Below are 15790 nucleotides of genomic sequence, written 5' to 3' on the forward strand. Positions count from 1 at the left end.
GGAAGAGAAGTGCTCCCTATTCCTACTCTAGGCGTAGGTACACTCCTGCTTCTCGGCGGCCTGCCCAGGCTCAGCCCCAGCGCGCTCGTTCTCGTCAACAGCGTACATCTAAGGCCCATTCTGCTCCCCAGCAAAAGCAAGGGACGGGCTTTTGACTGGCTCCAGTTTAGTATAGCCTCTGTTAAACTGTTCAGCGCTGCGTAACCCTAGTAGCGCTTTAGAAATGTTAAGTAGTAGTAGTAAAGTGTCTGTGCCGGACGACTTGCCGGTAGGAGGGAGGTTGATGTTTTTTCACCAAAGGTGGCCTCTCATAACCTCCGACCGGTGGGTTCTTCAGATAGTCCGGTTAGGATACACCCTCAATCTGATATCCAACCTCCAAATTGCCCACCGGGAGCTCATTCTTACTGCTCCAAGCACAGGCAGGTACTTGCAGAGGAACTCTCCGCCCTTCTAAAGGCCAATGCGGTCGAACCCGTTCCACCAGGGGAAGCCTGGGGATTCTATTTCAGGTACTTCCTTGTGCAAAGAAAATAGGGGGGGATGCGTCCCATCCTAGATCTAAGGGGCCTGAACAATTATCTAGTCCGAGAAAAGTTCAGGATGGCTTCCCTGGGCACCCTTCTTCCCTTGATTCAGGAAAATGATTGGCTATGCTCTCTGAACTTAAAAGGATAGTTATATCCATATCGCAATACTCCCAGCTCACAGGAAGTATCTTCGGTTTCGGCTGGGAACGCAGCACTTTCAGTACTGTGTACTGCCCTTTGTCTGGCATCTGCACCCGGAGTATTTACCAAGTGTCCTGGTTGTAGTTGCCGCGTCGCTACGCAGATTGGGAGTACTTGTCTTCCCTTATCTCGACGATTGGCTGGTGAAGAAACATCAGAGGTGGGTGCTCTGCAGTCCATGCGAATGACTATTCAGCTGCTAGAACTACTGGGGTTCGTGATCAATTATACCAAGTTCCATCTCACCCCAGTTCAAAAATTGGAGTTCATTGGAGCACTGAACACAAAGACAGCTTGAGCTTTTCTCCCCGAGGTGAGGGCAGACAATCTCCTGTCCCTAGTGTCTACGATTCGAGCATTTCAACAGATCACGGCTCTGCAGATGTTGAGACTTCTGGGTTACATGGCCTCCACAGTTCACGTGACTCCCATGGCACGTCTGCACATGAGATCAACTCAATGGACTTTAGCTTCCCAGTGGTATCAAGCTGCGGGCAGTCTAGAGGATGTGATCCAACTGGCCACCGATTTTCGGAATTCCTTGCAGTGGTGGACGATTCGGCCCAATTTGACCTTGGGATGTCCATTCTAAATTCCTCAGCCACAAAAAGTGCTGACGACGGATGCATCCCTCCTGGGGTGGGGCTCATGTAGATGGACTTCACACTCAAGGAGCTTGGTCCTTTCGGGAAAAAGGTCTGCAGATGAACCTCCTGGAATTAAGAGCGATCTGGAACACGCTAAAGGCCTTTCAGAGATCGGCTGTCCAACTAAGTAATCTTAATTCAGACAGACAATCAGGTTGCCATGTACTACACCAACAAGCAGGGGGGGCACTGGATCTCACCCTCTGTGTCAGGAAGCCGTCCAGATATGGCTTTGAGCACGCCGTCACGGCATGTTTTTCCAAGCCACTTATCTGGCAGGTGTAAAACAACAGTCTGGCCGACAGGCTGAGCAGGATAATGCAATGTCACGAGTGGTCACTGAACATGGGCGTAGTCCGCAAGATCTTCCGTGCGTGGGGCACCCCTCGGTGGATCTTTTTGCCACTCAGATCAATCACAAGGTCCCTCAGTTCTGTTCCAGGCTCCAGGCCACGACAGACTAGCATCAGATGCCTTTCTCCTACATTGGGGAACAGGCCTTCTGTATCCTCCCATACCTCTAGTAGGGAAGACTTTGCTGAAACTCAAGCAAGATTGCAGAACCATGATTCTGATTGCTCCCTTTTGGCCCCGTCAGATCTGGTTCCCTCTTTTTCTGCAGTTGTCCTCCAAAGAACCGTGCAGATTGCAGTGTTTTCCAACCCTCATCACTCAGAACGAAGAGGCGCTTCTACATCCCACCCTCCAGTCTCTGGCTCTCAGAGCCTGGATGTTGAGGGCTTAGAATTTGCCTCCTTGGGTCTTTCAGAGGGTGTCTCCCGAGTCTTGCTTGCTTCCAGGAAAGATTCCACCAAGAGGTGTTACTCTTTCAAATGGAGGTGGTTTGCTGTCTGGTATGACAGCAAGGCCCTAGATCCTCTTTCTTGTCCTACACAGACCCTGCTTGAATACCTTCTGCACTTGTCAGAGTCTGGTCTCAAAACCAACTCCATAACAGTTCACCTTAGTGCAATTAGTGCCTTTCATTGCCGTGTAGAGGGTAAGTCTATCTCTGGACAGCCTTTAGTTGTTCGCTTCTTGGAGAGCCTTGCTTTGTCTAAGCCCCCAGGTAAACCTCCTCCAGTGTCATGTTCTCACCCAGCTGATGAAAGCTCCCTTTGAGCCACTGAATTCCTGCTATCTGAAGTACTTGACCTAGAAGGTCATTTTCTTGGTGGCTGTTACCTCAGCTCGTAGAGTCAGTGAGCTTCAGGCCTTGGTAGTTCATGCACCTTATATCAAATTTCATCATAACAGAGTACTCCTCCACATGCACCCTAAGTTCCTGCCAAAGGTGGGGTCGGAGTTCCATCTGAACCAGTCAATTGTCTTGCCAACATTTTTTCCCTGTCCTCATACCTGCCCTGGCGAAAGCAGTTTATATACCTTGGACTGCAAGAGAGCATTGGCCTTTTACGTGGAGCGGACGAAGCCCTTCAGACAGTCCACCCGGTTGTTTGTTTCTTTCAATCCCAATAGGAGGGGAATTGCCATTGGCAAACACACAATCTCCAATTGGCTAGCAGATTGCATTTCTTTCACTTATGCCAGGTTGGGCTGACTTTACAGGGTCACGTCACGGCTCATATGTTAGAGCCATGGCTGCATCAGTGGCCCACAAAGTCGACCTCTGTTGAAGAGATTTGCAAGGCGCGACGTGGTCATCAGTCCCACACATTCGCATCTCATTAGTGCCTTCAGCAGGATACCCAACGCGACAGTCGGTTTGGGCAGGCGGTGCTGCAGAATCTGTTCGGGGTTTAGAATCCAACTCCACCCCCCTAGACACATTTTTGTTCTGTTTCAGGCTGCACTCTCAGTTAGTTGTTTATGGTTTCAGGTCAATCTATGTTATGTCTTCACCGTTGCGAGGCCCAATTTGACCAGTGGTCATTGTTGTGGATGAGCCTGGATGCTAGGATACCCCATTTGTGAGAACAAGCAGCCTGCTTGTCCTCGGAGAAAGCAAAGATACTTACCCGTAGCTGGTATTCTCTGAGGACAGCAGGCTGATTGTTCTCACAAACCCATCCTCCTCCCCTTTGGAGTTGTTATGCCTTTTTGATTAGACTAAGGAGAGACACTCGTGCGGGCGGTTGGGAAGTCGTTCGCGCATGCGCGGTTTGCCCTGCTGGCGCGACAGAACGTTTCCTGAAAGCCTTTATTTTGCTGGCAAAAATTTCTTTCTGGTTCCTGGGCCACCATGGACGATGACCCATTGTGAGAACAATCAGCCTGCTGTCCTTGTAGAATACCAGCTACAGGTAAGTATCTTCGCTTACCCATACGCCTTGAGCCCATACGCCAAGCCCCCTCCCTGCCCATCTTCAAATCCTGCTCAAAGCCCACCTCTTCAATGTTGCCTTTGGCACCTAACCATTATACCTCCATTCAGGAAATCTAGACTGCCCCAATTTGATTGACTGCACTTTTGTCCTTTAGATTGTAAGCTCCTTTGAGCATGGACTGTCCTTCTTTGTTAAATTGTACAGCGCTGCGTAACCGGGCAGCGCTTTAGAAATGTTTAGTAGTAGTATTGGCATATTTAAGCACCCATGCAATCACAGGCCTTGAACGCTATTCCCCTTCCTTGTGCAAACCCATGCAATGTACCCATTCCCCTTGCAAAGTCACACAAGCAGCATCCAGGCCCAATACACATGGCTGCCACATTCTACAAGCTCCCATAGCTCTGTGTCCTTCATATCCTTAGGGCAGGAAGGGTGAAGGGAGCAACAATTGCATGTTGGTTGAAGGAGGCAATTGGTTTGGCTTATTCTTCAGGGTTGCAGTCCTCTCTGGTGGGACTTAAGGGTCCATTTGACTGGGCAAGTAACCAGCATCACGGGTGGAATTGTGGTTAGTTTCTTTAGTCCACATGTTCAAGGTGACTACCTTGTCATCTCTCAATTCCTTTCTAAATATTATGGATTGGATGTGCAATCCAGAGAAAGGAAGCCTGCATTTGGGGACTGCTGTAGTAGCAGCCTGACTTGCGTCTTCCTGCCCATTTGTAAGGATTACTTTGCTACATCTTGTCAGTTCAGGACTGGTCTGGTGTACAAAAAGGAAAGAAAAAAAAAAGATCTTTCCTGCTAATTTTATTTCACTGAGTTCAATCAGACCAGTCTAGGAATCCTGTTGATTATAAAATGGGTCTGAGTATTATGGCAGGATCTCAGCAGATATGTGGAGTGAAGCTGTGAGGTTTTCCAGTTGTCCTTGAGGACGATTTTTCCGGTGGTATGTGGATCCCTTCTCCTGCTGCATTAGATGTCGGGGAAATGGTCAGGATCTATTACCTGCTTTGTTTAAGGAATACTGAACTGAGGGTACTGCATGGTGTCGTTAATCACACTGAGCTCACATTTCATTAGTCTGTCTCCATCTGCTGGCTAGGGGGAGATAACCCATCAGTTCTGGGCTGGTTTGGTTGGACTTGAGGAAGAAAGTCACACCAGAAAGACCAAAATTTTTCCTTATTTTCTGCAAGAGACAATTTTGTAAACTACTTGCATTAGCCACATGAAAAGGGTAACTTATTTCCGTGCAAACAGAGAGCCCTCAGAATAGTTTTTGTATCTTTGACATAGAAGATTCCTTTTCATTCTTTGAACTTCCAGATCAATTGGAAACCAGCCTCTGTTTGGGGCTATGGAAGCTTTCTTTACAGCTATGTGAGCATTTTATCCCAATTGAGCCTTTGCATCCTCCCATCTGATTTCTCAAACCACAGTTGCCAGGGATCTTTTGGAATGTGGGTATAGAGTCTGGGACTTCCCTCTTGCTGAGGAGCTGGCTTTGCTGAACTCAGGAGGCAGGCCTGGGAGTTGAACCTAGGTCTCATGTACTACAGAACGTATCCAGCCAGCCCAATTTTTTAATATGATATTACAAAGAAAGGAAAAGTTATATGGATTATTTTGTTTAGCGATACACAAATAATTTTCAAGCTCTGACATTGAAGCTTAAGTATGAAAGTGTACAGAATTGCACAAAGGCCATTTGGGGCTCATGTTTCAAAAGCACTTAACCTTCCAAAGTTCCATAGGTTCTGTGGAACTTTGGAAGGCTAAGTGCTTTGAAAATATGCCTCAGTCTGTATGATGAAGGACAAATAGTGTGTGCTGTCCCTCTTAATGCACCATACCGCCTTCTCAAATAGATTTTTGGTGTGTAATTTACTTTTTATGAAATTTTAATATAATTCATTTTAATTGGTTATGAGCACATTATTAGCCTACTTATGCTAATGGCTTTGTAAAATCCTTTTAAAAAACATAACTACACCTAGTAAAAGTAGTTATTTTTGTGAATAGCATGAATTCTAAATTTTGTTTATCTGATTTGTTTGCATAGAAATTCCAGTGGCAACATAGCATACACTAAGTTCAGTATATTTTAGTATGTCCTGGCAGCGCTATAGAAATGCTAAGTAGTAGTAGTATGTTAGTTTCTTTGATTATAAGTAGCTGCCCAGTACCTTCACCTCACTCCTCATGTGCCATGGAAGGGGAAGTTGTTTGGCTGTGCTCTAGGAGGGTGGGGAGCTGGCCACCTGAGTCAATAGCAGCAGAAGCAGAATCAAAATCAGTACTGCAGGATGCATTTTTAGAGTTCAAGAAATGTAGGTGCTTTTAAATAGTTTCTGTTGAGAAGTGGGTAATGAGTTGGCACAAAGTTTGGCAGAGGAAGCTATTAATACTTGTTCCTTTTCCCTAGTTTCTAGTAGAAAATGGCTACGCCCATAACATCTCTGTGAAGACCCTCCAGAGCCCCTCTACAAAGGACTTTATAAAGATCTTCGCATTTATATATAGTTTCCTTCATCCGTCTTATGAAATACCAGCTTCCAAGTTTGAAGAGGAAATCCCAAGAATTTTTAAAGAACTGGGGTATGTCCTAGGAATGTTAATCAGGTTTCAAGTTTATTTAATATTTGCTATCCTGTCCATCAAATGTATGTTTAGGTGGCTTACAGACTAAATAGTTAAATTAAAAAGGAGAGAGAAAATAGTATAACATAAATAAGCAATAACAGCATATGAGTAGAAGGGGAAAAGGATGGAACTACAATATAGACAGGATAGGAGGAAGGGGAAAAGGGTGAGGGGAGTATTTTAAAAACACTGTGTGGTCAAGTGTGTTCAATTGCTAAGGACAGAAATAGAAAGTTAGGAGTATACATCTGAAAAAAGAAAAGTCTGAAGTTCTGATTTGAATGTTTGAAGTGAAGTTTGATGACAGAGACTGTGGCAATTTATTTCAGTTTTCTGGTCCTTGAACTGAAAAAAATCACTTTACTAGTATGTTCATGTATAATCTCCTGAAAAGATGGTATCGCTAGCAAATTTTGAGAGGATGATCGAAGGGACCTCAGAATAGATAAGGGATTAATAAACAGGAACAGTTTTCCAGATAAATGGGTCTTGTAGACTAACAGTAGGATCTTATAGAGATGCAGTGGGGTAAAGGGAAAGCCAGCGAGCAGTTTTCAAGAGGGGTATCCTGATCAAATTTATTTTTTCCGATGATTAATTTAAATGGCAGTGGTTTGAACTATTTGTAAATGTCTGATTTCAATAGTTTTAATCACTTTATATAAGAACTTAATCTCTGATGCATGTCTTTTAAGCATGCATACAAGTCTCCAGATATATTGCTAGAGCAGTATTTATCTTACATTGGGCTCTTTTGAAAATACATCCTTCAGTTGAGCTACTCAGCTACTGTAGTAGAGACACATTGCTAAGTTTGGCAAACTGCTCAGAGGTTTTGCAGAGTACTATCAAAGCTCTGACCTCTGCTAATACCTGTTCTTTTACTTTGTGACAAGTAGATTAGATTTAAGATCAACAAAGACGAAACACTTTCTATGAGAAGACATCTGTTTTCTTAGAGACTTTGAGAAAGTGGTTTTAGGGATCCAATTTATGTATGCTTTCTCTAAACATAATGAAATCCTGAAAAGTATTTTCCTGTAATGAATTTTCATACATCAACCTCACCTTCAGGCTGTGAGTTAAGAAACCAAGGGCCTCTTTTACTAACCACGCTAGCGATTCCCGGTGCAGCAAATAAGAGCAAGCCCATAAGAATTAAATGGGCTTCCTCTCACTTGCTGAGTGGGAGTTGCTAGCGCAGCTTAAACAGTGGCCAAGCCAGGTCACAAGTACCTGGCAGAAACCAAATTAGCAGCGACATTCCATGCTACCAATCCCGGGGCAAGCAGTTGCTTCCCCATGTCTGTCTCAATAGCAGACTCTGGGGCTTTTCCTCCAGGAATTTGGCCAAACCTTTTTTAAACCCAGATACGCTACTGCTGTTACTACATCCTCTGGCAAAGAGTTCCAAAGCTTAACTATTTGTCGAGTGAAACAATATTTCCTCCTATTTGTTTTAAAAGTATTTCCATGTAACTTCCTCAAGTGTCCCCTAGTATTTGTACTTTTGGAATGAGTAAAAAATGATTTACTTCTACTCGTTCTACACCACTCAGGATTTTGTAGACCTCAACTATATCTCCCCTCATCCGTCTACTACTACTACTACTATTTAGCATTTCTATAGCGCTATAAGGCGTACGTAGCGCTTCTCTTTTCCAAGCTGAAGAGCCCTAACTTCTTTGGTCTTTCCTCGTATGACAGGAGTTCCATCCCCTTTATCATTTTGTTTGCTCTTCTTTGAACCTTTTCTAATTCCACTATATCTTTTTTGAGATACGGTGACCAGAAATGAACGCAATACTCAAGGTGCGGTCGTACCATGGAGCGATATAAAGGCATTATAATATTTTTGGTCTTATTCACCATCCCTTTCCTAATAATTCCTATCATCCTGTTTGCTTTTATGGCCACTTCTGCACATGAGCAGAAGATTTTGGTGTATTATCTACAACGACACCTAGATCTTTTTCTTGAGTGCTGACCCCCAGGTGGACCCTAGCATCAGGTAACTATGATTCGGATTATTCTTTCCAATGTGCATCACCTTGCATTTGTCCACATTAAATTTCACCTGCCGTTTGGATACCTAGTCTTCCATTTCCTAAGGTCTTTCTGCAATATTTCACAATCCACACGTATTTTAACAATCTTGAATAGTTTTGTATCATTTTCAAATTTAATCACCTCATCTCGTCGTCCTGATTTCCATATAATTTATTAATGTAAATAGCACCAGTCCCAATACAGATCCCTGCGGCACTCCACTGTTCACCCTCCTTCATTGAAAGAAATGACCATTTAACCCTACCTTCTGTTTTCTGTCCAATAACCAGTTCCCACTCCATACCAGAACCTTGCCTCCTATCCCATGACTCTTTAATTTTCTCAGGAGTATCTCATAAGGAACTTTATCAAAAGCTTTCTGGAAATCTAGATACACTACATTAACCAGCTCACCTTTATCCACTTGTTTATTCATTTCTTCAAAGAAATGAAGCAAATTGGTGAGGCAAGACTTCCCTCAGCTGAACCCATGCTGACTCTGTCTCATTAAACTACGTTTGTCTATGTGTCTAGTGTCCACTATTTTGCCAGGCACTGACGTCAGGCTTCTGGCTTGTAATATCCCGGATCACCCTGGGAACCCTTTTTAAAAATCAGCAGCACATTGGCAACCCTCTAATCTTCAGGTACTACAGACGATTTTAATGACAGTTAATATATTACTAACAGCTGATCAAGAATTCATGCTTGAGTTCTTTGAGTACCCTTGGATGCATACCATCCGGTCCAGGTGATTTACTACTCCTTTTAATTTGTCAGTTTGGCTCAGTACATCTTCCAGGTTCACCGAGATTTCTTTCCGTTCCTCCATATCACCCTTGAAAACCATTTCCGGTATAGACAGATCTCTTGCATCTTCTCCCGTAAAGACAGAAGCAAAGAATTCATACAGTTTCTCCACTATGACCTTGTCCTCCTGAGTTCCCCTTTTGCTCCTTCGTGATCTAATGGTCCCATGGATTCCCTTGCAGGCTTTCTGCTTCTGATGTACCTGAAAAAGTTGTTACTGTGAGTTTAGCTTCTGCGGCATTTTCTCTTCATATTTCTTTTATTCTTTGCATCTGACTTGCCAGTGCTTATGTTGCTTCTTATTTTCTTCATTTGGATTGTTTTTCCATTCTTTGAAGGTCAATCTTTTGGTTGTAATAGCCTCTTGTACTTTGCCTTTTTACCACGCTGGCTGTTGTTTTCTCTTCTTTCCACCTTTGCAAATATGTGGACTTCATCTAGACTGGGCTTCCAAGATGGTATTTTTTAATAACATCCATGCCTGATTTAGTGTCCTAACCTTAGCAGTCGATCTTTTTAGTTTCTTTTTAACCATTTCCCTCATTTTATTATAGTCGCCCTTTCTACTACTACTACTATAAATCGTTTCTATAGCGCTACCAGTCATACGCAGCGCTTCATCAGTTGAACATGAAGAAAAGACAGTCTCTGTTCAAAAGAGCTTACAATCTAAATCAGGACAGACAGACAGACAACCAATAAGGATAAGGGTAGGACAGATAGAAGGACACATAGGGAAGGGACTATTGCATTTCATTTTCATTTCGAAAATGAAATGCAGCTACAATAGATTTCTTTTGCGGGTTCATCCCAGATAGTAGCTCAAACTTTATCATGTTATGAACACTGTTTCCCAAGGGTCCAAACACCACCACCTCTCACACTATGCCCTGCATGCCACCAAGGACCAGATCCAAAATGGCTCACCCTCTTGTCGGTTCCTGGACCAGTTGCTCCAAGAAGCAGTCGTTTATTACATCTAGAAATTTATCTCCCTGGCACTCCCTGATGTAACATTTATCCAGTCAATATCGGGGTAATTGAAATCGCTCATTATTATAGGGTTGCCCAATTTGCCAGCTTTCCTAATCTCTGTAAACATTTCTTCATCTGTCTGTCTGTTCTGTCCCAGCAGACAGTAGTACAGCCCTACAAGAATATTCCTTCTGTTTACACATGGGATTTCTATCCATAATGATTTCACGCTGCTGTTTCATGTGGAATGTATCTATCTTAATTCCTTCTAACATATTTATTTGTTTATTTATTTGTTACATTTGTATCCCACATTTTCCCACCTATTTGCAGGCTCAATGTGGCTTACATAGTACCGTGAAGGAGTACGCCAACTCCGGTAGAGAACCAAATAACAAAGTGATGTTGTAGTCTAATAAGGTTCATAGTTACAGAGACATTGGGAAATAGTAGAGAAGAAGAGATATGTAGTGTTCATTACGAGCTTGGTTACGTTGTGTTGCAGGGTTTAGGTACTTAAGTTTGGTCGGTAGGGTATGCCTTTTCGAACAGGTGGGTCTTTAGTGATTTCCGGAAGTTAAGATGGTTGTACGTTGTTTTCACAGCTTTTGGTAATGCATTCCACAATTGTGTATTTATGTAGGAGAAGCTGGATGCATAAATTGATTTATAGTTGAGTCCTTTACAGCTTGTGTAGTGGAGATTTAAGTATGTTTGTGTTGATCTGGCTGCGTTTCTGGTTTAACCCGGGGCTTTGCTATAGATAATTTTATGGACCAGGGTGCAGATTTTGAAAGCTATGCGTTCTTTGATTGGAAGCCAGTGTAGGTTTTCTCGAAGGGGTTTGGCGCTTTCGAATCGCGTTTTTCCAAATATAAGTCTGGCTGCTCTGTTTTGAGCTGTCTGAAGTTTCTTAAGAGTTGCTCTTTGCATCCCATACAGATTCCGTTGCAGTAGTCAACATGGTTTAGTACCATTGATTGTATCAGGTTGCGAAAAGTTTCCCTCGGGAAGAATTGTTTCACGCGTTTCAGTTTCCAAATAGAGTGGAACATTTTCTTGGTTGTAGAGTTCACTTGGCTCTCGAGTGTAAGGTTATGGTTGATTGTGACCCAGAGAAATTTCAGGCTGTCTGAGATAGGGAGGGCGTAATCTGGGGTGTTTAAGTTTGTGGATTTATTCTTGTTGTTTTGGGATGAGACGATGAGGCAATGTGTTTTTTTCTGTGTTGAGTTTTAATTGGAATGCATTTGCCCATGAGTTCATAGTATTTAAGCTGAGCGTGATTTCGTTGGTGATTTCTGTCAAGTCGTGTTTGAAAGGAATGTATATTGCAACGTCGCCTGCATAGATGAATGGGTTGAGGCCTAGGGTGGCTAAGGATTTTGCTAGTGGGGTCATTATTAGGTTGAATAGGATCGGTGATAGTTGTGATCCTTGCGGTACTCTGCAGTCTGCTTTCCACTACTACTACTACTATTACTATTTATCATTTCTATAGCGCTACAAGGCATACGCAGCGCAGTACACCATACACAAAAAGACAGTCCCCTGCTCAAAGAGCTTACAATCTACAGTGGTGGAAATAAGTATTTGATCCCTTGCTGATTTTGTAAGTTTGCCCACTGACAAAGACATGAGCAGCCCATAATTGAAGGGTAGGTTATTGGTAACAGTGAGAGATAGCACATCACAAATTAAATCCGGAAAATCACATTGTGGAAAGTATATGAATTTATTTGCATTCTGCAGAGGGAAATAAGTATTTAATCCCTCTGGCAACAAGACCTAATACTTGGTGGCAAAACCCTTGTTGGCAAGCACAGCGGTCAGACGTCTTCTGTAGTTGATGATGAGGTTTGCACACATGTCAGGAGGAATTTTGGTCCACTCCTCTTTGCAGATCATCTCTAAATCATTAAGAGTTCTGGGCTGTCGCTTGGCAACTCGCAGCTTCAGCTCCCTCCATAAGTTTTCAATGGGATTAAGGTCTGGTGACTGGCTAGGCCACTCCATGACCCTAATGTGCTTCTTTCCTGAGCCACTCCTTTGTTGCCTTGGCTGTATGTTTTGGGTCATTGTCGTGCTGGAAGACCCAGCCACGACCCATTTTTAAGGCCCTGGCGGAGGGAAGGAGGTTGTCACTCAGAATTGTACGGTACATGGCCCCATCCATTCTCCCATTGATGCGGTGAAGTAGTCCTGTGCCCTTAGCAGAGAAACACCCCCAAACATAACATTTCCACCTCCATGCTTAACAGTGGGGACGGTGTTCTTTGGTCATAGGCAGCATTTCTCTTCCTCCAACACGGCGAGTTGAGTTCATGCCAAAGAGCTCAATTTTTGTCTCATCTGACCACAGCACCTTCTCCCAATCACTCTCGCATCATCCAGGTGTTCACTGGCAACTTCAGACGGGCCGTCACATGTGCCTTCCGGAGCAGGGGGACCTTGCGGGCACTGCAGGATTGCAATCCGTTATGTCGTAATGTGTTACCAATGGTTTTCGTGGTGACAGTGGTCCCAGCTGCCTTGAGATCATTGACAAGTTCCCCCCTTGTAGTTGTAGGCTGATTTCTAACCTTCCTCATGATCAAGGATACCCCACGAGGTGAGATTTTGCGTGGAGCCCCAGATCTTTGTCGATTGACAGTCATTTTGTACTTCTTCCATTTTCTTACTATGGCACCAACAGTTGTCTCCTTCTCGCCCAGCGTCTTACTGATGGTTTTGTAGCCCATTCCAGCCTTGTGCAGGTGTATGATCTTGTTCCTGACATCCTTAGACAGCTCCTTGCTCTTGGCCATTTTGTAGAGGTTAGAGTCTGACTGATTCACTGAGTCTGTGGACAGGTGTCTTTCATACAGGTGACCATTGCCGACAGCTGTCTGTCATGCAGGTAACGAGTTGATTTGGAGCATCTACCTGGTCTGTAGGGGCCAGATCTCTTACTGGTTGGTGGGGGATCAAATACTTATTTCCCTCTGCAGAATGCAAATAAATTCATATACTTTCCACAATGTGATTTTCCGGATTTAATTTGTGATGTGCTATCTCTCACTGTTACCAATAACCTACCCTTCAATTATGGGCTGCTCATGTCTTTGTCAGTGGGCAAACTTACAAAATCAGCAAGGGATCAAATACTTATTTCCACCACTGTAGATAAGACAGGTAAACAGACAGAACAATTAAGGGTAAGGGATAAAGAGGTGAGGATAAAGGACAGGATAAGAGAGATTTATCGACAGAACGGAGTACCTGAGGGGGGGCGTAGGGAAAGACGAGAGTGGAAAGGTACTGGGGAGCACAGGGTGAATGCACTTATAGGTCAATAAGAGAAGCTTGAACTGAATATGGAAACGGATAGGGAGCCAGTGAAGTGACTTAAGGAGAGGGCTAATGTGAGCATAGTGACTTTGGCGGAAAATGACCCGCGCAGCAGAGTTTTGGACTGATTGAGAAAGGAGAGAGATGGCTAAGAGTGAGGCCGGTGAGAAGCAGGTTACAATAATCAAGATGAGTGTGGATAAGGGTTCTGGTAGAGTGCTCAGAGATGAAGGGGACGGATTTTGCTGATGTTATAGAGAAAGAAACGACAGGTTTTGGCAATCTGTTGAATATGAGCAGAGAAAGATAGAGAGGAGTCAAAGATGACCCCAAGGTTATGAACTGATGAGACAGGGAGAATGAGAGTGCCATCCACAGAAATAGAGAAAGGGGAGAGAGGAGAAGTAGGTTTAGGGGGAAAGATGAGAAGCTCGGTTTTGACCATGTTAAGATTCCGATGACGTTGAGACGTCCAGGCAGCGATATCAGATAGGCAGGCTGAAACATTGGTCTGGATGCTGGTTGAGATTTCAGGGGTAGAGAGGTAAATTTGGGAGTCATCAGCATAGAGATGGTATTGAAAGCCATGGGATGATATCGAAGAGCCAAGGGAAGAAGTGTAGATGGAGAACAGGAGAGGACCAAGAACAGAACCCTGAGGTACACCGATTGGTAGAGGGATAGAAGTGGAAAAGGATCCACCAGAGTGTACACTAAAGATGCGAAGCGAGAGGTAGGAGGAGAACCAGGAAAGAACAGATGCCTGGAATCCAAATGAAGACAGCGTATCAAGCAGTAGGCTGTGATCAACAGTGTCAAAAGCGGCGGATAGATCGAGAAGGATGAGGATAGAATAGAGACCTTGATTTCAAACATATCATCCCCCTCCAATATGATCCTCTCTATCATTGTAAAACAATTTGTAACCTGTTAACACAGTGTCCCATTGATTGTCCTCTTTCGACCAAGTCTGAGATGCCTTTTAACTCATTTAGGGGCTTATTTTCAAAGCACTTAGCCTCCCAAAGTTCCATAGAAACGTATGGAACTTTGGGAGGCTTAGTGCTTTGAAATATGCCTCTTAGTGCTCTGTACTCTAACAAGTGGTGTGCTGGTAAATTTTTAACAGGATCTCTCCCCGGTCCACCTCTACGCCCCCCCCCCCCCCCCCCAAATTGCAGATCTGGCTGTACCCAGGGAGAGAGAGCCTGGGGGGGGGGGGGGGCAATTACTTACTTTCTCCAGCCAAAAAAAAAAAATTTGAAATGCTCCCAGGTTCCAATCTAATTCATGTTTAATGTGGGATAAAATGCCATCCTATATAATAATTCTCACCTCCAACGTTCTAATGTACCTGGGACTGTGGCTCCCTCGGAGGTGGTCTGCTAGGCAGTTTAGAACGTTCAGACGTGAGTGACGTCACTGACAGCTGATTCCAAGGCAAGGGGAGGAGTAGGGAAACACGTGGAGCATGTTTCCCTACTCCTCCCCCTGCCTGGAAACAGCTGTCAATGCCCCCTCTCGGCGCAACACCCAAGCCCCTGCTCTGCAAAACCGTGAGCCAGGCAGGGGGAGGAGTAGGGAAACACGCGGAGCATATTCCCTACTCCTCCCCCTGCCTACCAATCAGCTCTCAGTGCCACCCCCCCCCCCCCAGGCGCAACACCCAAGCCCTACCCCCCCTCCCGACGCATCACCCAAGACCCTCCCCCCGGTGCATCACAAAAGCCCTACCCCCCCCCCCCCCCCCCATCTTGGGCACATCAACCCCCTAGCCACCCGCAGCCGCCAATTCAAACACTGTCCGGCCACTGCTGCTTCTCCTGTGGAGCAGCAGCGGCCGGTACAAAAAAAAAAGCCAAAAAAATGTTTTAACCTGAAACGCGGCTCCGTAGACAGCCATCTGGCATTGGCTGTTGTCTCTGCAGCCGCTCCTCCTCTCCCCATTTCACTGCCCGTGCAGGAAGACCCCGGAGGAGAGCAGGAATGTCAGAGGGGAGAGGAGGAGCGGCTGCAGAGACGACAGCCAATGCCAGATGGCTGTCTATGGAGCTGAGTTTCAGGTTACAAATCTTTTTTTGGCTTTTTTCTTTTGGTACCGGCTGCTGCTGCTCAACAGGAGATGCAGCAGCAACAGGACAGCGTTAGTATTGGTGGCGAGGGTGTTGAAGTGCCCGAGGGGAGGGGTAGGGGCTTGGGCGATGCGCCGAGGGGGGAGGGGGAGATTCGCTGGACATGGGTAGCTGGAGGGGGAGAGGAGGGTCGTTGGACATGGATGGCTGCGGGGGGGGGGGGCAGGGAAGAGGGA

General features: G+C 44.9%; 1 protein-coding gene across 1 annotated transcript in view; it reads left to right on the forward strand.

Moving 5' to 3' along the window:
- NDC80 (NDC80 kinetochore complex component) overlaps positions 1 to 15790 on the forward strand; it is a 296861-nt gene that overhangs the window by 98337 nt on the left and 182734 nt on the right. The window contains 1 exon segment of the mRNA XM_030203978.1: positions 6101 to 6273. Coding sequence (XP_030059838.1) covers positions 6101 to 6273 — 173 coding nt within the window.

Source organism: Microcaecilia unicolor, chromosome 5, assembly GCF_901765095.1.
Source record: "Microcaecilia unicolor chromosome 5, aMicUni1.1, whole genome shotgun sequence".
In the NCBI taxonomy this organism is placed as follows: Eukaryota; Metazoa; Chordata; class Amphibia; order Gymnophiona; family Siphonopidae; genus Microcaecilia; species Microcaecilia unicolor.